Genomic DNA, 26,534 nt, shown 5'->3' with positions numbered 1-26,534 from the left:
TGTCTCTCTCTCTTTCCTGCCCCCCTCTCCTGGTGTTGCGGCTCCTGATGGCAGCCAGCCTGTCAATCAGGCTAGCTGCCGGGCATGAAACCTGGAGAGGACGTTAACCACTATCAATCAACGTGCGATCGTGTCGGAAACGGTAAGCTTGGTTCATGCGGGTTTGCCACGCGCCCCATTGCCCCCCATGCTGCCAACCTGCCTCCCCGCTAATTTCAGGGCCTTACTTTCACTAAGAATTCTTAAAGGTTTCTTGTAAACAATTTTACAACACCAAGTTATAGTCCAGCAATTTTATTTTAAATTCACAAGCTTTCGGAGGCTTCCTCCTTCGTCAGGTAAATGGTTTCTTGGCAGGCGTTAATCATTGTTTAAGAGAAACATCAAAATTGGCTATGCACTGCTGGTTTCAGAATTATTTGTAAAAGGGGTCAAGACAGTAATGTTAAAAGATAGTATTTTTTCTATAGATGTGACAAAAACTAATAAAATACACGGTTAAGAAACAAAAAATAGTTGCTAAAACAGCAACAGCGGCAATAGATTGCAAATTAACATAAAACAATGTCTTTGTAACATCTGAGCTCTGTCCATTCTTCCATCAAGTTGATAACAGAGATTGAGAAGAATGATGTGACAGATCAGAGTTGTTACTAAATGCATGATACGCCATCACTATCTGTGACCCATCCCTCCTCGATTCAGACTTGCATCTTGTGAGAGGAAATTTTTCTCTCTGACAATATCCATAGGGTTTAGTGGGCTAAGTAATTGGGAGACAATGTTGGGGTCAAGGAGAGTCACACACTGTTCTGAGTGGACAGTCCGAAGTATCTCTTATAATCAAGAGGTATAGAACACTGTTGTCAGGGTTTTGTGGGAAAAGATAAAGGCCCCGAAAATGTGTAGGGTGGCGCATCTCAACACAAGTGCTAAGCTGCACCATTCCGTGCTAAAGTTCACGGGGTCAGGGGAGGTATCATGATTTGTATGCATTCAGTGGGTTAAGGGAGTATCTGGGTGATCCACTGGCCAAAGATGTACAAGTGTTTTGACCTTACATAAGAACATCAGAAATAGGCCCCTCGAGCCTTACAAAGGAGGACACTTCAAACATAAAAGACAAAAATATATAGCTTGTACATGTTTTGGTATCTAGACCTTGACCATGGCCTAGACCCCAAGGTGGGCCCCACAATCGCTGGTGGGTTGGCTGGTACACCTGATCTAACCAAGCAAAGCTGTGCTGACCATACAGCTTTAGAGTGGTCGACGGCTTTGACAGGTGTGGACAAAGGTGGTGTCCCGCAATGCTAACCAAGTCTTCAGCATGTGGCTGAGGTCTGCCATAACTGGGTCTAGTTTCTAGCTGTTCTGACGGGCTTGTGCCAAAGTTACTGCCAGAATGGCTGCAGATTTTCGGGTCAAAAATGTTTCTTCTTGTCAGTGAGCATAGGCCAGGGATAGGGCTACAAGACTTTGAGGCAGATTTCTCTCTTACTGTGCTTAGGCACGATGGATTACTTGGGTTTAGTGCACAGAGGAAAGCCGAGCCTCCTCCTGTTCAAATTTACTTCCCTCCTCTTATGAGGATAGCACACTCATAACAGAATTGTCCAATTTTTCGACCATTTAAATTAATAGATGAAGAATCAGACAGGCTCCGTTACAGATGTGGGGTCCTCCCTGCTTGATTTTCCTCCATGAATTATACAAAGGTGATCCTTCACAAATAAATGCAATAAGAGGAAAATCAGCCTTAGTAGTGCAAATTCTCTGACTCATCCTCCCTTTATTTGCGGTTTGCTGCTGGGCGTGCTGGTTTGGTGAATTGACCCTGTTCAGTCTGTCCCCATTACAGAGCTCTCAGCTGAAAGATTATCTCATTATCATATTGGTCCTTTATGGCTCTTGTTTCTCCCATGCAGAACTGCTCACTTTAATTAAGAAATAAGCACCAAGGGGTAGAATTTCCTTGTTACTTACACTCAGTTCATGAACACCATCATCTCATTACAGATTAACACCACAGGGAAAAAAAGTATGAAAGAACATTGTTTATAGTGTATTCATTGTTTTCTTTTAATGCTGGGAGATTATAATCAGAGAAATGGAAAGATTGTCAACCAGAATTTTTAGGTGGTTGTTGCCCTGGTGATTTAAATAAAGTGTTGATCCAATAGTCTAAACTTAACACTTGAAGAGATTCATTAAATCAGTCATTAAAACCCAGTGTGCAAAAGTTCAACATTATCAATCTTCACAATGAATGGTTTTACAGAAGTGATGTTCTCTTCATTTCACACGCATGATGTCTGAAATTGAAAAGATAATGTAAATGTCATTGGTTCAATCAACTCCTGACAACCTCAATGGAAGAGTGTATAAAGAATGGCAGCACAAAATAAATTAGCCCATAATATTCAAAACATCTATTCAGAATTTCACATTTACATTTCATCTCAAGTTAAATTATTTTTTTGTGCTGACCAAATATCAATGGTTGGCAATCGAACATGTTTCCATTTTGTGCACCCAGTGTCAACAACAACTCTCATATAAAGGGGAAAGTTGAACTTCCAGACGGGGCACAAACTGTGTGGTAGTGGATCGACCACCTGTTACATCGCATCCACTGCACATAAACAGGCCATTCGGCCCAGCTGGTCTATGCCGGCATTTATGCTCCCTCATGTGCTTATCTAGCTTCCCTTTGTATGGATCTATGCTATTTGCCTCAACTACTCCTTGTGGTAGCGAGTTTCACATTCTTACCACTCTTTGGATAAAGAAGTTTCTCCTGAATTCTCTATTGGATTTGTATCTTATCTTATTGGATTTGCATCTATCTTATATTTATGACCTCTAGTATTTTGGACTCCCCCACAAGTGAAAACATTTTCTCTACGTACACCCAATCAAACCCTTTCATTATCTTAAAGACCTCTATCAGGTCACCCCTCTGCCCTTCTCTTTTCTAGAGAAAAGAGCCCCAGCCTGTTCAGCCTTTTCTGAAAAGTATATCCTCTCAGTTCTGTGAATCTTTTTTGCACCTTTGCCAATACATCTATATCCTTCTTATAATATGGAGACTAGAACAGTGCACAATATTCCAAGTGTGTACATCCTGCCGGATTTTCCTTTCTGTTTTGCGTTATTGCCGAAGTTGAATTTTACCCCTTGCTGCCTCGAGGGTAGCAAAGCGTCCCAAGGCACTTCACAAAGTGGCAGGAGTAGGCAGAAGGTTAGCAGAGCTGGCTGAATATCTGGTTGAAGTAGTAGGCTTTAATTAGTCTTTTGAAATTGGGGAGAGACAGAGTTGGATAAACACGTGTTGATCCCAAGCTTATGCATCCTGTGCTGTACCAATGAAGTCAATGGGAAAAAAAAAATGGAGAGAGGTGTTTAACGGGTGGCCGAGCCGATATTGCCCGTTTTACCCCCCAGTCAAAATTACCCTCGGTGTAAATTAACCTGAGATTGCGCAATGTAACTTCAGGATTTCAGGATTTTTCTTTTGCCTGTCGTGCTTTTTCTCAGGAACTAAAATTTCAAAAATGCAAAATAAGGGTTTTAACCAATTTTTTAAATTCAAAAAGAAAAACATAATTCCCAATAACATGTTTCAATTTAAACATTGATTGTCTATTGTGTCTTTTAATGCCTTCATGAAAGTTCCTACTTGAAGACCTCAGACTGTCCCGAAAAGCCTGGATTTGGACTTGATACTTCTGCTCGAAGATGTCACTCTGAAAGCTGAATTTATATTTTACAGCCTGACAATGTGCAATGTACCTAATTTCCCAGGATACATCAGTACTGTTCGGTCAGCTGTACTGATGGTAATTTTTTTTAGCTCCTAGCACTTTCTGCCCAGTGTCTTTACTTCAAATAATTTTCAAAAACAAGAGGACAAATTTCAAACGTTTACTGCGGTAAAATTTATATTGAGTGGGAATCATTTTCAATTTTGTTGCCTGTGCATTATCCTGTCAGAGCAGATCGCCCGCCCGTTGTAGAACCTGCCCTACTTTCATTGCATTGATACAAGGGTCATTGATACAAGGGTCATTTTCCAATCCTCACTAGATACAGGGGAGGTACCGGAGGACAGAAAGACTACAAATGTAGTTACCATTATTTAAAAAGGGTATGAGGGAAAGACTGAACAATTATAGGCTGGTCAGCCTTACCTCGGTGGTGGGCAAACTGTTAGAATCAATAATGAGAGATAGCATAAACTGTCACTTGGAAGAGCATGGTTTAATCAGGGATAGTCAGCATGGATTTGTTCAGGGAAAGTCATGCCTTACAAATCTGATTAAATTCTTTGAGGAAGTGACAAGGAGGATTGATGAGGGTAGTGCAGTGGATGTTGTCTACATGGATTTTAGTAAGGCATTTGACAAGGTCCTATATGGCAGACTGGACAGAAAGGTAAAAGCCCATTGGATACAGGGAAATATGGCGAATTGGATCCAAAATTGGCTCAGTAACAGGAAACAAAGGGTAAAAAAATCAATGGATGTCTTTGTGAATGGAAATCTGTTTCCAGTGGTGTGCCACAGGGCTCAGTGTTGGGTCCCTTGCTGTTTGTGGTATATATTAATGATTTGGACTTGAATGTAGGGGACATGATTGGCAAATTTGCAGTTGACACAAAAATTGGCCATGTAGTTGATAGTGAAGAGGATAGCTGTAGACTCCAAGAAGATATCAATGGGTTGGTGGAGTGGGCGGAAAAGTGGAAAATGGAGTTCAACCCGGAGAAGTGTGAGGTAATGCACTTAAGGAGGGCAAACAGTAAAAGGGAATATGCAGTAAACGGGAATATATTGAGAGGGGTAGAGGAAAGTGAGAGACTTTGGAGTGCATGTGCACAGGTCCCTGAAGGTGGCAGTACAGGTAGATAAGGTTGTGAAGAAGGCATACGGAATGATCTCCGTTACTAGCCAAGGTATAGAATACAAAAGCAGGGATGTAATGATGGAACTGTATAAAACGCTGGTAAGGCCACAGCTGGAGTATTGTGCGCAGTTCTGGTCACCACATTACAGGAAGGACGTAATTGCTCTGGAGAGAGTGCAGAGAAGATTTACGAGAATGATGCCAGGGCTTGAAAATTGCAGCTACGAGAAGAGATTGGATAGGCTGGGGTTGTTTTCCTTGGAGCAGAAGAGGCTGAGGGGTGACTTGATTGAGGTGTACAAAATTCTGAGGGGCCTAGATAGAGTAGACAGGAAGTATCTGTTTCCCCTAGCGGAGTGTTCAAGAACTAGAGGACATAGATTTAAGATGATTGGCGGAAGGATTAGAGGGGACATGAGGAAAAACATTTTTACCCAGAGGGTGGTGGGTGTATGGAATTTGCTGCCCGAATTGGTGGTAGAGGCAGGGACCCTCAACTCTTTTAAAAAGTACTTGGACCTACAGCTAAAGTGCTGTAAGCTGCAGGGCTATGGACTGGGTGCTGGAAGGTGGGATTAGAATGGGCACCTGGTTGTCCTTCGAGCTGGTGTGGACACGATGGGCTGAATGGTCCCCTTCTGTGCTGTGTCTTTTCTATGGTTCTATGGTTCTATGGTTCTAAGGGTTGAGTGGGTTATTCAAAGAAGAAGAGTTATGGGGTTGTGATGGAAGTGAGGTGTGGTAGAAAGGGGACTGGGTCATAGGAGGGCGAATGGGAAGAGGACTTGATGGGAGCAAGATTGTGGGGAGAAGCATGTGTGATTGGCCATTTTCTTCAGTCATTACAAGTGAGTGGGACTGGGAAAGCATTTCTCAGAGGTGCATTTTTAAAGGTATTTAATTTTCCGATTACATGGTTGGAGTAATGTTGTACCAAGAACAGGATTCGACAGTGTACTGTTGTTGTGTCGGCCCCAGGAGATAGAATCCCTGCTGTGGTATGGCTAGGAACAGCTGCAGTTGACATTACTCCAACTACCTGTGGTACCAGAAGTCATTGGGAGAAATCATGTTGAAGATCAGATAACACTTCATCCACTTCTTAACTGACTCGTCCTTTCTCCAAATAATGACAGCATTCATAAATTAGATCACATACAATATATCTGAGGTTTATTTCTTTGCTCCTGCCTAAACTACAGATGCCCAAATGGTGGCATCATTCACAGCTACTGTCAACAAAACTATACCGCCCTCATTTCTGCGATATCTGAAAACAAAATTGAGGCATGTTTAAAAAATTGCTGAAGTTTGTATTGACGATGAAAGTTGTCAGTGTTGGGCAACGGAACACTTTTCGCACTTTGGACAATGAGTGTTAACATCAAGCATTCTCAAATTAGATACAGCGTGATGAAATGAAAACTAAAGCATGATCACTGTTCTGCCCACCACATGTGGAAAGCAACTCCTACCGCATTTTCCATATCAACCAGCTCCAAGGGATACAATATTGAATGGATATCCTGAAGGAGAGAATAATAAAGTAGGAATATAGGAACAGTAGTAGGCCATTCATCCATCAAGCTTATTCCTCCATTCAATTAGATCATGGCTGATCTGTATCTTAACTCCATCTACTCGCCTTAGTTCCGTAAACCTTAAGAAACAAAGAACTTGCATTTATATAGCGCCTTTCACAACCTCAGGATGCCTCAAAGCACTTTACAGCCAATGAAGTACTTTTGAAGTGTAGTGACTGTTGTAATGTAGAAACCACAGCAGACAATTGGCACATAGCAAGGTCCCAAAAACAGCAACGTTATAATGACCAGATAATTTTTAATAATGTTGGTTGAGGGATAAATATTGGCCAGCAATACCAGGGAGAACACCCCTGCTTTTCTTTGAATAGTGCCATGGGATCTTTTATGCTCATCTGAGAGGGCAGAGAGGGCCTCGGTTTAACATCTCATCTGAAAGACAGCATCTCCAACAGTGCAGCACGCCCTCAGTACTGCAATAGAGTGTGAGCCGAGATTTTGTGCTTAAGTAAACTGGGCAAATATGTTAATGGGTAAAACGACTAATGATCAGTGGGAAATGTTGAAAGAAACAATTAACGTGATACAGAATCGGTTTATACCCCTGAGGGGCAAGAACTCTACTTGCCAAAAAAAACAGCCATGGACAACTAAAGAGGTAACGGGCCGATATAAGACATAAGGAGAGGGCATACAAAAAGCCAAAAAATGGCACAGATCCTGGCGAATGGGAAAGATACAAAGATCAACAAAGGGTCACAAAACAGATAGTAAGAGCTACAAAAAGAGAGTATGAAAAGAAACTCGCAAGGGATATGAAAACCAATACGAAGAACTTTTATAGTTATATTAGGAAAAAGAGGGTGGTCAGGAGCAGTGTTGGCCGAAAACTGAAAGTGGGGATATTGTCATTGACAATGGGGAAATGACGGACATGTTGAACAATTACTTTGCATCAGTATTTACAGCCGAAAAAGAGGATAGCATGCCGGAAATCCCAAGAAAACTTATATTGAATCAGGGACAGGGGCTCGATAAAATTAACATAAGTAAAGCAACAGTAATGAAGAAAATAATAGCACTAAAGAGTGACAAATCCCCAGGACCAGATGGTTTCCATCCCAGGGTTTTAAAGGAAGTAGGTGAGCACGTTGCGGATGCCCTAACTATAATCTTTCAAAGTTCTCTAGATTCAGGAACTGTCCCTCTGGATTGGAAAATTGCACATATCACTCCACTTTTTAAGAAAGGAGAGAGAGGGAAACTGGGGAATTATAGACCAGTTAGCCTAACATCTGTTGTGGGGAAAATGCTGGAGTCTATAATTAAGGATAGGGTGACTGAACACCTCGAGAATTTTCAGTTAATCAGAGAGAGCCAGCATGGATTTGTGAAAGGTAGGTCGTGCCTGACAAACCTGATTGAATTTTTTGAAGAGGTGACTAAAGTAGTGGAGAGGGGAATGTCAATGGATGTTATTTATATGGACTTCCAGAAGGCATTTGATAAGGTCCCACATAAGAGACTGTTAGCTAAGATAGAAGTCCAAGGAATCGAGGGAAAAGAACGGACTTGATTAGGAAGTTGGCTGAGCGAAAGGCGACAGAGAGTAGGGATAATGGGTAGGTACTCACATTGGCAGGATGTGACTAGTGGAGTCCTGCAGGGATCTGTCTTGGGGCCTCAATTATTCACAATATTTATTAATGACTTAGATGAAGGCATAGAAAGTCTCATATCTAAGTTTGCCGATGACACAAAGATTGGTGGCATTGTAAGCAGTGTAGATGAAAACATAAAATTACAAAGGGATATTGATAGATTAGGTGAATGGGCAAAACTGTGGCAAATGGAATTCAATGTAGACAAATGTGAGGTCATCCACTTTGGATCAAAAAAGGATAGAACAGGGTACTTTCTAAATGGTAAAAAGTTAAAAACAGTGGATGTCCAAAGGGACTTAGGGGTTCAGGTACATAGATGATTGAAGTGTCATGAACAGGTGCAGAAAATAATCAAGGCGGCAAATGGAATGCTGGCCTTTATATCTAGAGGACTAGAGTACAAGGGGGCAGAAGTTATGCTGCAGCTGTACAAAACCCTGCTTAGACCGTACCTGGAGTACTGTGAGCAGTTCTGGGCACCGCACCTTCGGAAGGACATATTGGCATTGGAGGGAGTGCAGCGTAGGTTTACTAGAATGATACCCGGACTTCAAGAGTTAAGTTACGAGGAGAGATTACATAAATTGGGGTTGTATTCTCTGGAGTTTCGAAGGTTAAGGGGTGATCTGATCGAAGTTTATAAGATATTAAGGGGAACAGATAGGGTGGATAGAGAGAAACTATTTCCGCTGGTTGGGGATTCTAGGAGTAGGGGGCACAGTCTAAAAATTAGAGCCAGACCTTTCAGGAGCGAGATTAGAAAACATTTCTACACACAAAGTGTTGTAGAAGTTTGGAACTCTCTTCCGCAAACGGCAATTGATATTAGCTCGATTGCTAAATTTAAATGTGAGATAGATAGCTTTTTGGCAACCAAAGGTATTAAGCGATATGGGCCAAAGGCACGTATATGGAGTTAGATCACAGATCTGCCAGGATCTTATCAAATGGCGGAACAGGCATGAGGGGCTGAATGGCCTACCCCTGTTCCTATGTTCTGCAGTGGGACGTGAACTGACAATCTTCTAACTCAGAGCCAAGATTGAAGCCAACTGAGCCACAGCTAACATTTAATACCCTTGCCTAACAAAAACCTATCAATCTCAGTTTTGAAATTTGACCTAGCCTCAACAGGTTTTTAGGGAGAGAGTTCCAGATTTCCACTACCTTTTGTGTAGCCACAAATTATGAATCATAAGATTAATAAGAGCAAAACCCATTGGGAGGGAAGTTATTCTTGACAAATTTATTGGAATCCGTTAAGGAAATAGTGGACTTGGTGGAAATGGAGAACTCAGGGGATGTTATACGTAAAGTTGAAAGGCATTGAACGGGGAGGTGAGGGTTCTGAAGTGGATGGAGATTGGCTGAATCAGAGGAATCATTGTAAATGGAGCTGCACTGGTGTGGAAGGAGCTGACCATCAGAGTGTCTCAGGGACCAGTATTTACTGCTGCTGTTTACAATGTACATGAATTGAGGGTAATTTTCACACGTGGCAGGGGCAGAAAACTTGCGGTAGCAGATCAGCCGCCCATTATACACCCCATCCGATTTCCCTTGCCATTACTGGAGAGTTAAATTGAGCGGGGTGTATAGTGGGCAGCCAATCCGCTACTGTCAGTTTTCCACCCCCACTGGAAGTGAAAATTACCCCTGTGCTTGGAAATGAGGATGAAAATAAAGCTGACAAGATTGCAGATGATATCAAATTGGTGACAGGGATCACAAGCAATCGGAAACAAAAGTGGACAAAATAAGAGAGGAGGGAATTGCAGGTGCCAATTGCACCTGTAAAGTTAAAAAATTAAGAGGGAGCCAGATAGATATTTGGTGAGGGATGTGACTGAGGATTGTAAAAAAAGGAGTGCATGATAATTTCTGGGGGCACCACAATGATCTTTTCCAGTCATGCATTTTACATTCAAAGTGCGTCTCTTGCAGTGATCTTTCCTTTTATTGCAGCTATTCGGCTAAATCTTTACATTCAGTACCATTTCAACAATTCCATAATTTTCAGAAAATGTGGTTAATAGTACAATTTTGCTACCAAAGCTCTGTGAAAAAACCACTGTTGTTTTTATCGAAAACTTTGATATGCAATCTCACGAGTCAGCGTACAGACATGTTAAGGGAAATAAATAATAATCCTCACGTATTGAAGTGTGTTGAAAGAGGACCTATGCAGGGTTAGCATACAAATTGCCATGGTAAAATAAATATTGAGTAAATAGACAGTCCCTATTGATTTCTTTGAGGAAAAAATCAGTCAGGTGAATAACATCATTTGTTGGTGAGCTTTCCTTACATCTTTATTGAGTCACTGACTCCATGAATTTATCTCGTCAGAATAATTACCCATTTTTCTTGTTAGTACTGAATGTAATTAGTGGCTTAGGAAGAGGGATTTTTTCCCCCCTTTTTTATAAATTGCCATTATGCTATGCAACCTCCTTTTAGGATTGCAGCTAATCAGATTTTGTCTTGTGTGCTTGCTCTGTCTGCATTGTCACATATCAAACCATTAGCTCTCTGAAGACCTGAGACCAGGAGATTAGGCGGACAGAAGGTCATTGCAGACTTGGCTACTACTCCATTTATTTTTTGGAATCTTAACAGCTGTCAGTGAGAGGAGACATTCATCTCCTTTCCCCAAATGGATTTAAATCAAGGTTTCAAAGGTGAAGGACAGTTCCTGAGATTAGTAGCTTAGCCAGCATTAAATTTTAAGCTATCAAAGTTATTTCATACTATCTAAGCACTTTTAACGAAGGAAAGAATTAACTTGTACTTCCATAGTACCTTGAATGGCCGTAGGACATCCCAAAATGCTTCACAGCCAATGAAGTATTGCTCAACTGAAGTCACTGTAGTAATGAAGGCCAGGCAAGAAAGGTCAAAGCTGGCACACCGACAAGAAAAATAACGGTAACTAAAAAGATAGATTTTGGGTGAGAACCTTCATCATAACTGGCATGTAATAAGATTTTCCATTCCATAAAAACAGTCACAGTGACCTTTTCCTCTAGTATGTAAGATTCAGTAATCAGAAACACCTTTAAAGATTATCAATGATTTAATTTTTTCCCATCTTGCATATATACAAAGGATACAAATCAGAGATCCACTGGATACAATATTCATCCAATGGTGAATGATGTGACAATGAGACGGCCCGTGCGTTAAATGCCAAGTTCAATAGAAAAACTTGATATAATTTCCATTCTTACCATATCATATTTCTATAGTTACAGATTTAAAAAAATATTTTCTTAAACTTGAATAGATCAAGAAATAGCAATAAAAGTTAATGCGGTTTAAGGTGATGCAGGGCACAGTAACACACAATGCATTTTCAAAAGCAAGAAAATAATTGGCTCTGCTTTGATCATAGCTGTGATATTTTCAATTGATTTAGTCTCCAGTCTTCTGTTCTTTAGTGGCAGAGCAGTTGCTAGGGAGATTTTTTATCATCTGGTGCATAATTTTCTCCAGGATATAAATAAAGGAGAACAGCAGTCCACTGTTCGTATGGTGAATGTCCTTTATGGAATTTACTTTGTTTTATGAAAATTGTAGCTCATGGGCAATATCTCATGTCATGAACAATTCAAACTATGGTAAAAAAAACTCATGGTTCACTATCTTATATTTTGAGTCTTTTTTATAGTTAATATTAAATATAAAGGTAAATATATCTCATCAATCAAAAATGGTAAGAGAATTATAAATGCTAAGAAGAATTATTAAAAGTAGACTTTACAGGCATCTGCTTGGTTAAATGGTCTTTGTAAAGGAGAGCATTCTGAACTAGTAGTTCTCATGGATATTGAAGTATCTTCCAATAGCATTTTTTGTCAGTTATTTTGTATTGTCTCCTGTCCTTTTTAATAGTTCATCCTATGCCATGTATTCTAGTCTTTACCAGTGGCATTCTGGTGTAGGATTTTCTCATTAACCCTTTGAGGTTCGGCTTAAACAAGCTACTGAGTGGAGTGATAAATTTAGCCACAGACACAAAGAATAGTCCCATTTTTGATCACTTTATTAGAACAAAAATGAATACTCACTACACAATCCCAATTTCTACTACAGGTTTTAACAAGATTTACTAACTCAATTTACTATAAAATTCAGTAGCCAAATACGTATAATCTTTGTTTGGACTGGTCTACACCCAGAATCAAGCAGTGATCGGCTCCTTCAATCTCTGGAGGCTTCCCCCCGCAAGCCTGCGTTCTCCTTCCTCGTAGATTGCTTCTTTGTCTCCACTGTCGGTTAACAACTTAGGTGGGCCCAAAGGTCTCCTTATATCCACCTACTTTGCAATAGCCTTGACCCTACATTGCTCTGTAATTTCTTTCCTATCTCCTCTCCAAGTTCATCTAATTCATGAGTGCCACTTCCTGCTCCCTTGACCCCATTCCTACTACACTGCTGACCTCCCCATTTTTTTACCTGGCCCCCATGCTAGTCGACATTGTAAATAATTTCCTCTCCTTAGGTACTCTCCCCCTTTCTTTCAGAACTGCTGTTATCATGCTTTCCTCAAAAAAACTCACCCTCAACTCTTCTCTCCTTACAAACTACTGACCCATCTTCAACCCCCACTTTCCTCTCCAAGGTACCTGAATGTATTGTCGCTTCCCTAATCCAAGCCCACCTTCCCTACATTTCCAAGTTTGAATTTCTTCAAACAGGTTTCTTTCTGTTCCTGCTACAGCACCAAAAGAGCCCTAACTAAAGTCACAAATGACATATTTCTATGACTGTAACCATGGTGCATTATCCCTCCTCATCTTCCTTGACCTCCCTTCAGCCTTTGACACGGTCGACCATGTCATCCTTCTCCAATATTAATTGTATCCATGTGATTTACATCAATCAGAAACTTAACTGGACCAGCCATATAAATACTGTGGCTACAAGAGCAGGTCAGAGGCTGGGTATTCTGTGGCGAGTGACTCACCTCCTAACTCCCCAAAGCCTTTCCACCATCTACAAGGCACAAGTCAGGAGTGTGATGGAATACTCTCCACTTGCTTGGATGAGTGCAGCTCCAAAAACACACAAGAAGCTCGACACCATCCAGGACAAAGCAGCCCGCTTGATTGGCACCCCATCCACCACCCTAAACATGTACTCCCTTCACCACCGGCGCACCGTGGCTGCAGTGTGTACCATCCACGGGATGCACTGCAGCAACTCGCCAAGGCTTCTTCGACAGCACCTCCCAACCCCGCGACCTCTACCACCTAGAAGAACAAGGGCAGCAGGCACATGGGAACAACACCACCTGCACATTCCCCTCCAAGTCACACACCATCCCGACTTGGAAATATATCGCCGTTCCTTCATCATCGCTGGGTCAAAATCCTGGAAATCCCTCCCTAATCGCACTGTCGGAGAACCTTCACCACATGGACTGCAGCAGTTCAAGAAGGCGGCTCACCACCACCTTCTCAAAGGCAATTAGGGATGGGCAATAAATGCCGGCCTCGCCAGCAACGCCCACATCCCATGAATGAATATTAAAAAAAATTAGTGTTAATTATATTCAGATGGTGGGTATCAATTGGGGCTCTCTTGCATCCATTTATAGTGCGGTGTGTAATGGGATCCCTGTGAATAAAGGCTTGGAAACAACTGAAGACCAGGCTCCAGTATTCTATCCTTTACCACCAGGCTCTCCAGTTATAACATCCAACACTGCTCAAGGCACCAGGAGAACTTTTTACTTTCCTTCAAATGGTGATGTGGGATCTTTTATGTCCAATTGAGCAGACTGACTGTTTAGCTTCTTGCCTGAAAGACACCGTCTCCCACATTACAGCACTCCCCCAGTAGTGCGCTGAAGTGTCAGTTTAGATTATGTGCTCAAATCCATAGGGGGCTAGATCCCACTACAATCAGATGTGAGTATGCTGTCAACGGAAATAAGTTAACACTTATTTGGCACTTAGTGGTTGAATTACCGTAGGGATTTCTCCTGATTGGCCATGGTAACTTCAGCGGGAGATCCATAGAAATCCTGGAGATGGTGTTTACGCTGTTTCTCCGGGGTTTCCACGGATCTTCAGCCGCGGACGTCACAGTGGCCGAAGCCACATGGAAATTCAACCCCTTCATTTCAGCTGTGCCACAAGACAAAAAATAACTTTTACAAATTTTACATTCATATTTTTTCTTCCTCTGTAGAATCTGATGTAGCTGACTTTGATGGCAGAAGTTCCCTACTTTACAGATTCAATCAAAAGAGCATGAGCACAGTCAAAGACATCATTTCTTTGAAGTTCAAGACGATGCAAAGTGATGGAGTTATGTTGCATGGCGAGGGACAACGGGGAGATTACATCACACTGGAGCTAAAGAAAGGCAAACTCTCGTTGCAGATCAATTTAGGTAAGTATTTAAGTACTTAAATTGGCAATAATAGTTACCCATAACCCACTAATCCATCCAGATTATGTCAGCAAGGGGCAACATATAGATAAGCAAAGGAAAGGACCAAGGATAGATCTTTAGGGAACCCTGGAGGTAACGATGCGGGGGTGGGAAGAGCAGCCTTTGCTGGAGATGTTCTGGCTACGATTGGATAGATAAGAGTGGTACCAAGCAAGGGCAGTGCCAGTGAGGTTGACATCAAAGGAGGAGAGTATGATTAGCCATGTCAAAGGATTCAGAGAATTCGAGCAGGGTGAGGAGGGAGAATACAGCATGTACACGGTCACTGAGGATGTCATTATTGACTTTGGTTACATTCAGTGCTGTTATCGGAGTGTAAACATGATTGGAGAGATTAAAACCTGGAATTGTGGGAAAGATGTGCATGGATCTGGGCGGGGACTAAATGTTCAATGATTTTAGAGAGGAAAGGGAGGTTGATGATGGTACAAGCGTTTTCAAGGACTGAGGAAACGAGGCTGTAATTTTTTGAAGAGCGAGTGATGGTAGTTTTGAACGAGATGTGGACAGTATCTGAGGAAAGGGAACCATTTACAATGTTAGCTAGCATGGGAGCTAGGGACAGATGTTGAGTGGTCAGCAGTTTAGTGTGAATGGGGTCAAAGTTGGGCCTCATGGACAAAATGAACTCAGACAGTATATGAAGAGAGATAAGAGAAACATTAGAGAGAGATGCAGGTTCAGGCTAAAATGGGAGAGCCTTGCTGAAGGTTTAGCTTGATGCACAAGAGGAAAGAGAAAAGCAGCAGAGGCAGCTGAACAGATGGATTCAATCTTATTGACAAAAAAATCCATGAGCACCTCAAACTTGTTTTTGGAGGTGTGATTAAAGGGGGCAGGGGAGAGGTTTTAAGGAGATGGTTGGCAGTGGAGAAAAGAAGCTGTGGGTTATCTTTGTTTACAGGATGATCATGGAATAGTGGACAATTTTTGCAGATTGAGGCCCAATATCACTATATGGTCCAGTCAGCTGTGGTGATGGATGCCCAAGCCAGTTGTGCTCTAGATACCCTCAGACTTGCACCTCTTGGACAAAAAGGAATGAAGTTGGGGCCATACTGGGGTAATGATTGGGATGGGAGAGAATAAATATTTTGCTGGGGACAAGGGTATGAAAGATGATAGTGAGAAAGTTACCATGCAATCAATGACTGCAGAAGTATTGTGATGAATGGAAAACCAAAGGCCAGGCAGTTGGCTTTGCAAGTGCAGTTTTATATCACTTGGGGAATGTGGGTGGGAAATACAAGGAAATAGTTGGAGATGGCCTCGTCATTGATCGAGACCATGGGAGTAGAGATGCCATTGCAGAATGCAAGGACGAGGGGGTGGCCATGAAAATGAGTAGGAGGATTTATATGGAGGAAAAGGTTTAGGTAGGAGAGGAGCACGGTGAAATCAGAGGAGAGAGGACAAGGGTAGCTGAGATGGAGATTGAAATAATCGAGGATGAGGAGTTGTTTGGTGCAGAGGCTGAAGGACGAAGAGAGGCAGGATATCTTGGTGAGAAACTTGTGGTGAGGTCTGGTGGAGTGGTTGACAATGAAGATTTTAAAGGAGAGACGAAAGAGATCGAACAAGGTAATGTGTTTGAAGGAAGTGAGATGGAAGAGACCAAGGTGTGACTTGGTAATGAGGCCCATACTGTAACCACAGCAGTTTGGGTGGGGCATGTGGTAGAAAATATAGCCAGGTAGTGAGACGTAGGTAAGGGGCAAGGTGTCGTCACCCATAAGCCATGTTTCAATGAAAGCCAGGATCTCAATGCAATCATCTACAAAAAACTTGTAGATGGCAAGGGACTTGTTCGGGAACGAACGTGCAGTCTGGAGGGAAGGGTTAGAAAATGTACTGCAGGTGAGTCAGCATCTGAAAGAGAAAAATAGATTCAAGTTCAAAATTATGTGGCTTTTGATAGTTTGTCCCCATCTATCCTATGTCCACTGTTTGGTAGAGGTCATTAATTTAAAGATCATTACCAAAACAGTGAAGGAAAAGATTGGGAGAATCTTTTTTTTACACAGACGGCTGTAAGGTCATGAAATGCTCCTACCGTGTTGGAAGCGGAACCCATAATGGCTTTAAAAAGGGATGTGGATATAAGACAGTATTGGGAAAGGGCAAGAGAAAGAGACAAAACAGATAACTGTCACAGACACAATGGAGAGAATGGACAGGCACATGGCAGATGAAATTTACTGCAGAGAAGTGTGAAGTGATGCATCATAGAAGTTACAACATGCATTTTGTGAGGACGAATGAGGAGAGGCAAAATAAACCAAATGGTACATTTTTAAAGGGGGTGCAGGAATGGAGAAACCTGGGGGTTCACATACACAAATCCTTGAAGGTGTCGGGACAAGTTGACAAAGATTTTTAAAAATCATATGGGATTCTTTGCTATATAAATAGTGAATTTAAAATAAAATTGCTGGACTATAACTTGGTGTTGTAAAATTGTTTACAATTGTCAACCCCAGTCCATCACCGGCATCTCCACATCATATATAAATAGAAGCATAGAGTACAAAAGCTAAACCTTCACAAATCACTGCTTTAGCTTTAGCTGGAGTATTGTGTCCAATTCTGGGCACCACATTTTAGGAAAGATGTCAAGGCCTTGGAGAGGGTGCAGAGGAGATTTAACAGAATGATACCAGGCATGAGAGACTTCAGTTATGTGGAGAGACTGGAGAAGCTGGAGTTGTTCTTCTTCGAGTGGAAAAGGTTAAGGGGAGATTTAATAGAGGTGTTCAAAATCAGGAGGGGTTTTGATAGAGTAAATATGTAGAAACTGTTTTCACTAACAAGAGGGTCCATAGCCAGAGGACATAGATAAAAGATAATTGGCAAAAGCACCAGAGGGGAAATGAGGAGAATTTTTTTTAATGCAGTGAGTTGTTATGATCTGGAATGCACTGCCTGAAAAGGTGGTGGAAGCAGAATCGATAGTAACTTTCAAAAGGGAATTTGATATAAATTTGAAAAGGTAACAATATAAGGGCCATGGGAAAGAGCGGGGGAGTGGGACTAATTGAATAATTCTTTCAAAGAGCCGGCTCAGGCACGATGGAAAGAATGGCCTCCTACTGTGCTGTAAGATTCTATGATTCTATGAATGACCTTCTATGCTGCAAAATTCAATGTTTCAGGTGGATACCCACCATTCGAAATTTTTCAAAACAGTATTCTCTACTGATCTCACAGTTTCAGTATCCATATTTTTTTTCATCTTTATTAAATAGCTTAGCTGGATTTCCATTTCTTAGGCAATACCTTCATGCATTCCTTTCAAAGGAGGTGGTTGTTGGATGTTTCATTGATTTGGGAAAATGTAACTGTACAGTGGACATTCTATATTTCAGGTGACACAAAGTTGCATTCCATCAATGGTCACACCTCAGTCTCATTGGGGAGTCTGCTGGATGATCAGCACTGGCACTCCGTTACAATCGAACGCTACAACAAGCAAGTGAATTTCACTGTGGATAAGCACACACAGCACTTTCGAACTAGAGGAGAGTTTGACTATCTGGATATTGATTATGAGGTGAGACATGTACTGAAAGAAGAAGCCTAATCAAACATTGAAAGGAAATGTTTAAACAATTATGTTACAATTTCTGTTGTTAATTCAATTGCGGATCACTTGTACTACAGTTTGATGGATGTCAAGTGGTTTTAATTTTAAATCAGCTTACACTGCTTAGCATAACCAAAGAATGAAGTGAGCTGAATCTAATGTATTGAAGCGTGTGATGTCACCTACACGCCTCATGCCCCATCGATATTGCATCAGTTACAGTAAAACTTTGTAAAAGAAAGAATTGCATTTATATAGCGCCTTTCATGACCTCACAGTAGGGAATTCCTTATTTTGTGTGATTCTTGGACACTGGACGAATAGTCAAGCGAAGAAAGTCACCCTCACTCACAATAGTTTTGTTAATCAAAATTAATTATTTAATGATGTTATCATTCATACGAGCATTCATGAAGCAAAATCAAACCATACAAATCACTCTCCTTTATAAAATCCCGCTATACACTTAATAATTCACAACGTTATTATGTAATAACATTAACAATTCATACACACACCAGGCAAATCATTAATACGTATACGACCATTAAACCAAGGCTTTTGCTCATCGGCCTGGAAGGTTGATCAGCTCTTTAGAACTCGAGGTCCTCTTCTTCTAGCGTGATGTTCAACTGCAGTGTGCATTCCCTGTGACTGCCGAATGGTGAAGAAGAGACTGTTCTTCTCTCAAAGTCTTTTTATATTGTTTTTTCACCAATAGTATGTAGGATTGGGGAGGGTCATTCTTTTTGTCCAATCTCTCCCTGTTGCTATGCCTCAATCATTAACATACTTCAATGATTGACAGTTTAGGCTTTGATCATGTGACTGGAGACCATTTGATGTGGAAAAGGCCATGTGCTCGAACCATGGAACGTAAAAGGTCCCTCTACTGTCACTGTTTATGGCCTTTCATGTAGAGCTAGCCCCTTACATTTCCATGCACAGACATTCTTAATGGTCCTTATGTCTCCAATTTTGATTGCTTCATTGGCTTCAAATCCTTTCTTTATACCATTTGACCATATGCTGAATGCAATACTATTTGATGTTTTACGAATCCCAGTTCTTTTGAACAGATTACCAGATAGGAATGAGAGGCCCATGCTTTTTTTCACACCTATCATTGCTTTCCTGATCCGAAGCCTTTGATGTATGTCCTTGTTGCCTTTTCTTACATTACCCCCTGCTGTGTTGAAAAGCTTGTGCTTCCAAAAGTCTATGTGTTTTGAAAGCCTGACAACGCTTTAAGATCAATACTATCCATCTAGCTTATTTATTTAATAATCTAGATATCTATCCGCAGTACGATGACTTTGATCCCGAAACTCACACTTCTCCAATGCCATCAGCATCATTGAGAGAAAAACAGGATTTGCGAGAACAGAGTTTACCACATTACTGTGTTTGCGGGTTTTCAAATGTCTTTGTTTAAAAGGTGTACAGTTAACCCTTTCCTTCAAATGTCTTTTGTTAAAGGGGTTTTGAACCCCAGGACAGCCCAAAGTGCTTTACAGCCAGTGAAGTACTTTTTTGCAGTGTGGTCACTGTTGTAATGTAGGAAACATGGCAGCCAATTTGTGCACAGCAAGCTCCCACAGACAGCAATGACCAGGACATCTGTTTTAGTGGAGGGATAAATGTTGGGTAGGACACTGGGGAGAATCCTTCTGCTCATCTTTGAAATAGTGCCATGGAATCTTTTATATCCACCCAAGAGGGCAGATAGAGCCTCGTTTTTAACATCTAATCTGAAAGACAGCACCTCCAACAGTGCAGCACTGGAGTATCAGCCTGGATTTTGTGCTCAAGTCCCTGGAGTGGGACGTGAACCCACAATCTTCTAGATTCAGAGGCGAGAGTGCTACCCACCGAGCCACAGCTGACACTGTCAACTTAAATTAAAAAGTTCTTTTTGAACTTCATTTTGAATCTTTTTAACATTAACAGAAAGCTAATGGGACAGTTGACCTTCTGCTACCATTAAAATTCAGTTGGCATTTCAACAATGGTAGACAGAGAATTTCTATTTCCCTCGTCAGAGAGTCACGTGGGCCTGGCAACATAACTCAGGACATCTGTCATCTGCGTCTATCTCCATCAGCAGGTCCCATTGTCAAACTTGTAGTAAAATAACTCTTGGAATTGTACAAAATAGGATTGGATATTACAATTACTTCTTCAATAACGCTTCCACTTTTTAAGTATAATCGCTCATACACAATTGACAATAACTTTTACCAGTCAGGAGGCACAACAAAACTACTTAAAATTTCCTTATCGATAACTGTCACATTTGTTTGGTATAACTGGGAACATAACAAATCGTACCTGGTTGAATGATAGGACCTACTAAAGCATCTCTCAATCCAGGGCTTGCTCCAATGCCACGATTGCAATTCCTGAGGCCACTGCACCCTATCCTCACAACAAAAGAGAGTGTAAGGATAAACCCAGCAACTATAGGCCTGTCAGTTTAACCTCAATGTTGGGGAAACTTTTAGAAACGATAATCCGGGACAGAATTAACAGTCATTTGGACAAGGGAGGATTGATTAGGGAAAGCCAGCATGGATTTGTTAAAGGCAAATTGTGTTTAACTAAGCTGATAAGAGTTTTTTGATGAGGTATCAGAGAAGGTTGATGAGGGCAATGCAGTTGATGTGGTGCATATGGACTTTCAAAAGGCGTTTGATAAAGTGCCGCATGGTAGGCTTATCATCAAGATTGCGACCCATGGAATAAAGGGGGCAGTAGCAACATGGATACAGCATTGGAGGGAGGTGTACAGTGGTGTTCCCCAGGGGTCAGTGCTGGGACCACTGCTTTTCTTGATATATATTAATGACTTGGACTTGGGTGTACAGGCAAAATTTCAAAATTTGCAGATGACACAAAACTTGGAAGGGTAGTAAACAGTGAGGAGGATGGTGATAGACTTCAAGAGGATATAGACAGACTGGTAGCATAGGCAGACACGTGGCAGATGAAATTTAACACAGAAAAATGCGAAGTGATAAATTTTGGTAGGAAGAATGAGGAGAGGCAATATAAACTAGAGGGCACAACTCTGAAAGGGGTACAGGAACAGAGAAATCAAGGGGTACATGTGCACAAATCGTTGAAGGTGGCAGGGTTGGTTGAGAAAGCGGTTAAAAAAGCATACGGGATCCTGGGCTTCATAAATAGAGGCATAGAGTACAAAAGTACGGAAGTCTTGATGAACCTTTATAAAACACTGGTTCGGCCACAACTGGAGTATTGTGTCCAGTTCTGGGCACCGTACTTCAGAAAAGATATGAAGGCCTTAGAGAGGGTGCAGAAGAGATTTACTGGAATGATTCCAGGGATGAGGGACTTTAGTTACATGGATAGACTGGAGAAGCTGGGATTGTTCTCCTTGGAACAGAGAAGGTTGCGAGGAGATTTGATAGAGGTATTCAAAATCATGAAGGGTCTAGACAGAGTAGATGGAGAGACCTGTTCCCATTGGTGGAAGGATCAAGAACCAGAGGACATAGATTTAAGGTGATTCGCAAAAGAACCAAAGGTGACATGAGGAAAAACTTCTTTACACAGCGAGTGGTTAGGATCTGGAATGCACTGTCAGGGGGTGGTGGAGGCAGATTCAATCATGGCCTTCAAAAAGGAACTGGATAAGTACTTGAAAGGAAAAAATTTGCAGGGCTACGGGGATAGGGCGGGGGAGTGGGACTAGCTGGATTGCTCTTGCATAGAGCTGGTGTGGACTCGATGGGCCGAATCGTGCTGTAACCTTTCTATAATTCTATTCTATGATTAACCTTCATCACAATTCTCAAAGATCATGAACAAAACATAGAATGAGATTCCAGGCGTTTACGTTTTTCCCCCCAATTTTCTCCTTCCTATCCTTCACATAGAGGCTTAAACTGGACTATGGTTCTACTAGTTAGTAGAATACTAGTTAGGCCACAGCTTGAGTACTGCGTACAGTTCTGGTCACCACATTACAGGAAAGATGTGATTGCACTAGAGAGCGTACGGAGGAGATTTACGAGGATGTTGCCAGGACTGGAGAATTTTAGCTATGAGGAAAGATTGGATAGGCTGGGTTTTTTTGGAACAAAGGAGGCTGAGGGGAGATTTCATTAAGGTGTATAAAATTATGAGGGGCTTAGATAGAGTAGATAGGAATGACCTATTTCCCTTAGCAGAAAGGTCAATAACCAAATAACCAGGAGGCAAAAATTTAAAGTAATTGGTAGAAGGATTAGAGGGGAGCTGAAGAGATATTTTTCACCCAGTGGGTGGTAGGGGTCTGGAACTCGCTGCCTGAAAGGGTGGTAGAGACAGAAATCCTCATCACATTTAAAAAGTACTTGGATATGCACCTGAAGTGCCGTAACCTACAGGGCTACGGACCAAGTGCTGGAAAGTGGAATTAGGCATTATAGCTCTATTTCGGCCGGCATGTTGGGCCGAATGGTCTCCTTCTGTGCTGTAAATTTCTATGATTCTATGATTTTACGCATGCCAATTTGATTATTCATTTGTGAATGCAGATCGTGAGTAGCACAAGGGTACTTGACTCCGGTATCTATCTCAGCTGAGCCTGATCCTGTCCTCCAGCACCCATAAAGCCATTAATTCAGGATGGGGTCATTGGAACATCAGCTGGTGTTGGTACCCTGACTGTGCTTCCCCCCCTCCCCTTTTTGGCTGTAGAATGCTGTGGCCCTCATCATTAGCCCAGCTGAGATTACCTAACTCAGTACAGACCATGGATCAAATCTAGAATCTACCTGGTCCACATGGTTCAGAATTGCACTGCTCGTTTCTAGATGCACTACCACGTTTACTCATGCAGCATCAGGGAAGATGAGAAAGCTGTGTTTATCAGTTCAAATCCAAGTCAATCATGAGTAATTCACTTCTTGTCTCAACTTAATGTTCCACAAGTGCAGTATAATAAAGAACAGAATATCTGTAGTTTCATTAACGCCAAATGAATATTAGATGAAAATAAAAGTCACTCTTTGCTTCAGAGAGATTTAATGCTGCAATGTAACATTGTGTTGGATCTTAACTCTATGGGACTTGGTCTTAATGTAGGTGAAAACAAAAGTTCTTGTGCGAGACACAAGAGTTCTGCTGGAAGTGGGTGCAAGATATCCAAGCATGCAATAATAACTGAGTAAATAGAGAGTAACAGCTACATTGGTTTAATTTCAGGCAGCAGGGGCAGAGATGGCTCATTACAGATTTAAAGAGGAGGAATTAAAAATTTGTCTTGAGTGGTAGTGCAAAATATGCCACAGCTAATTGCCAGCCCGTTTTATACTGACCACAGTGGAAAACAAATCGGCGGAGTACAAAATGGGCAGCCAATTCACTATTGGCCTAAGACAAATTTCTACCCCGAGCAGTTCAATTTAGTGGGAGCATTACAGATTTAAAGAGGAGGAATTAAAAATTGTTTCAGTTGTTTTAAAGATATTTAACGTTATCTGAGAAGTTTACAATCTATTTAGATCAGGGTCCCAGTTGCACACAGATTTTTAAAGTGAGAAGAAAGCAATGGTTTGTGGGCACTGCCCTATGTATATACAATTGCCAGAGGTCAAGACTTCAGACAGCACTATTGAAAGGAATACAGGCAGGTCTAAAAGGGGCACAGTATTGCCGGTGCACCTGTGGAGCCTGCCCAAGGCCGTAGTCGGGAGGCCAGAACCATTTTCAGGTTTGGGCCTTGTTTAAATTTTGCTGGTGAGCTGCGGGTGCCACTCGAGTGTCCCACTGCAGCTCGCTGATTTGGTGTGGCAGAAATTTGGTCAACTTCCGCGCGGTGCCAGCTGGAGAAGTGGGTAGCGGGGAGTTTGGTGCAGCAGAGGCCTGGATTTTTCTCGTGGGGCCTGGAGGAGTTCTTCATCTCCTCCAGGCTCCACTAAGGAAAGTTGTTTGTTTACTTACCTTAGCGGGTCTCACTGGATTCCCGGGGTGGGTGGGTGGGTGGGTGTCCCACTCAGGCGGGGAGTAAATTGCCTCTGGGGTCCCATGTAGGTGATAGGACCCTGATTTACATTGATCAGTGAGGCTCCCGCTGTTGATCTTACCATTTTGTTTGAAAAAAGAAGAGCTCATAAATAGAGTAATGGGAGTAAGTAAATGGCCAGCAAAGTGGTAGAGATCAAAAGCTGGTATTAAAATATCAGCTCAGCTGCCTTAACCTTCCCATCCTCTTCCTCAGCTTTCTTCCCCCCACCCATCGCCCTCTGCCATCACCCCTCCACCTCCATAGACCTCTCCGTAAAGCTGCTCCAACCATATATCGCTCTGTATCTTTGCTCCCATTTCTCCTTAGCCCTTATCAAACTCATTTCCTCCTGAGACCCACCTTTTGCTCTGCCAATTCCCTCTCAGCCAAACTCCTGACTACAAAAGGATCTTTATGTGACCCTGTGTTCACTGACAAAGTCAAGGGCTATTTTTCCTTTGGAATTCTTTCCCCATCCTTAAAAACTGGCATCTTCTGCCCTTTCTTCAAATAATCCATCCTCAACAATTATTCCCTATTGTCCAACTACCCCCTTCAAATATTTATCCAATTCCCTTTTGAAAGTTATTACTAAATCTGCTTCCGCCACCCTTTCAGGTAGTGCATTCCAGATCATAACAACTCGCTGCGTTAAAAAAAAATGACTCCTCATCTCGCCTCTAATTCCAGGCAAAATACACAAACAGAAAGGGATTTAATTTTTCTTAGTAGCATGCTGCTTAACATGTTTGCGTAAAATGCATTATTTCAACACACCATTAACCCACTGTGAATGGATTAAGAACTGTGTTGAAATAGCATACAAAGGAATTTGATGTGAATGCTTTAAGCAGTGTGCTTACCAGAGGAAATTGAACCGCAAAGAGATGAAAGGCAGCGGTTGCTGAACATTTGATATTGACTGCCCAGGGAGGCAATCATGGCTGATAACATTGATTGTTTTCAGTCAGAGTTAGACAGGCAGCTGGCAATAAAATCAACTGAGGGATATATGTAATGAATTGTGTGCTTGGTTTCAATTCTGGAGCTGGCCAGATGGACCAAATTGGTCTTTTCTGGTCCTGTACATTTCTATGTTCCTAAACAAACTAAGGAAGAAATATACAATACGTTAGGCACCTGTACCTGAATGGCAGTTCATCCTCCCTGGGAACTTATTAAAATTGGCTTTCCCAATACGGCTAGTGTTATCCTATGGTCCGATATGAAGACTGCCTCCTTATGGAAGTCTTGCACCTCGTTCCTTTAGTGAATTCATTGAGTCAGGCTGCTGAATTAAATTCTGAGTTACAGAGTTGCTTTCACTTCAGTAGGCCTCTTAAACCAATCCACGTTGATGCTAAATCAGTATCATAATTACATTGTAATATCAAAAACCCAAACTCAGTAACTAGGCTCATTGTGACTTATTCGACATGACCTTAGCTGGGAGCTGGGAACCTAGCGCGTCTGTGGATATTCGTGTGGGCAACCCGGAAGCCAAATGAGTGCGTCGCAATCTGCGATCGCAACTCAACTGAAGGTAAGTAATTGTGCTTCCGGGATTTTCACACGCCAGGTAGCCAGATTGACAGGCTGGCCTCTTGTCGGAAGCTGCGAGTCAGAGAAGGGGGAGGAAGGGAGAGAGAGATGGTGGGCACTGGAAAAAAACGGAGAGGTGAGGGGATGTGGAGGGACATGGACGACATCGGGTGGGCCGTGGAGAAGATCGGGGTTGTCCAGCATCAGGGGGAAGGGGTGTCTAGCATCGCTGGGGGGGTCCAGCATCAGTGGGGGGGGGGCCACAGTCGATGGGGGGAGGGGTGCGGCTGCTGGGGTCCGATCACGCCAGGTGAGTTTGTTGGGCCTGTTTCTCCCCTGGGCCCGCAAACAGTGCAATAAAGGCAGTCACCTCATAGAACTGGCCCTTCCTGCCTGCTTTCACCTGATATGAATCAGAAGCCAGGGAAACCCGAACAGGTAAGGTTAAATTTGTTTGACATTTCTAATGCACAAAAAATTAACTGCCTCAACTATCGCAAAGAGGTACATTGCTCATTTAAATATCGGCCTGCCAGCTTTAAGTGGCGGCAAGACTTCCGGGCGTGCATCCAAATATGCCGGGGTTAAACCAGGAAGTGGGCGCATTGGAGCTGGGATGCGATCCCACTCCGAAAAGCTGTTACTTTAACCACCCACCTGCCCCCAACCCACCCTTTCTTGGGGTTTAAAATTACTCCCATTATCTTTATTGAGGTGGCAGTCCTTATATTCTTCTTGCACTGTGAAGATAATGTCGTCAGTAGTACTATGGGAAAGTATAAATAACATAAACTATTGACTCCTGCATTTCT

The 26,534-nt window shown here is 42.1% G+C and overlaps 1 protein-coding gene across 1 annotated transcript in view; it reads left to right on the top strand.

Moving 5' to 3' along the window:
* LOC137323447 (contactin-associated protein-like 5) overlaps window positions 1-26,534 on the top strand; it is a 590,554-nt gene that overhangs the window by 176,287 nt on the left and 387,733 nt on the right. The window contains exons 5-6 of the mRNA XM_067986921.1: window positions 14,315-14,518; window positions 17,947-18,131. Coding sequence (XP_067843022.1) covers window positions 14,315-14,518; window positions 17,947-18,131 — 389 coding nt within the window. The remainder of the gene's footprint in view (window positions 1-14,314; window positions 14,519-17,946; window positions 18,132-26,534) is intronic.

The sequence above is a fragment of the Heptranchias perlo genome, chromosome 7 (assembly GCF_035084215.1).
Source record: "Heptranchias perlo isolate sHepPer1 chromosome 7, sHepPer1.hap1, whole genome shotgun sequence".
In the NCBI taxonomy this organism is placed as follows: Eukaryota; Metazoa; Chordata; class Chondrichthyes; order Hexanchiformes; family Hexanchidae; genus Heptranchias; species Heptranchias perlo.
Note: the sequence above shows the minus strand (reverse complement) of the source record. Positions and strands in the feature narration are given on the sequence as shown.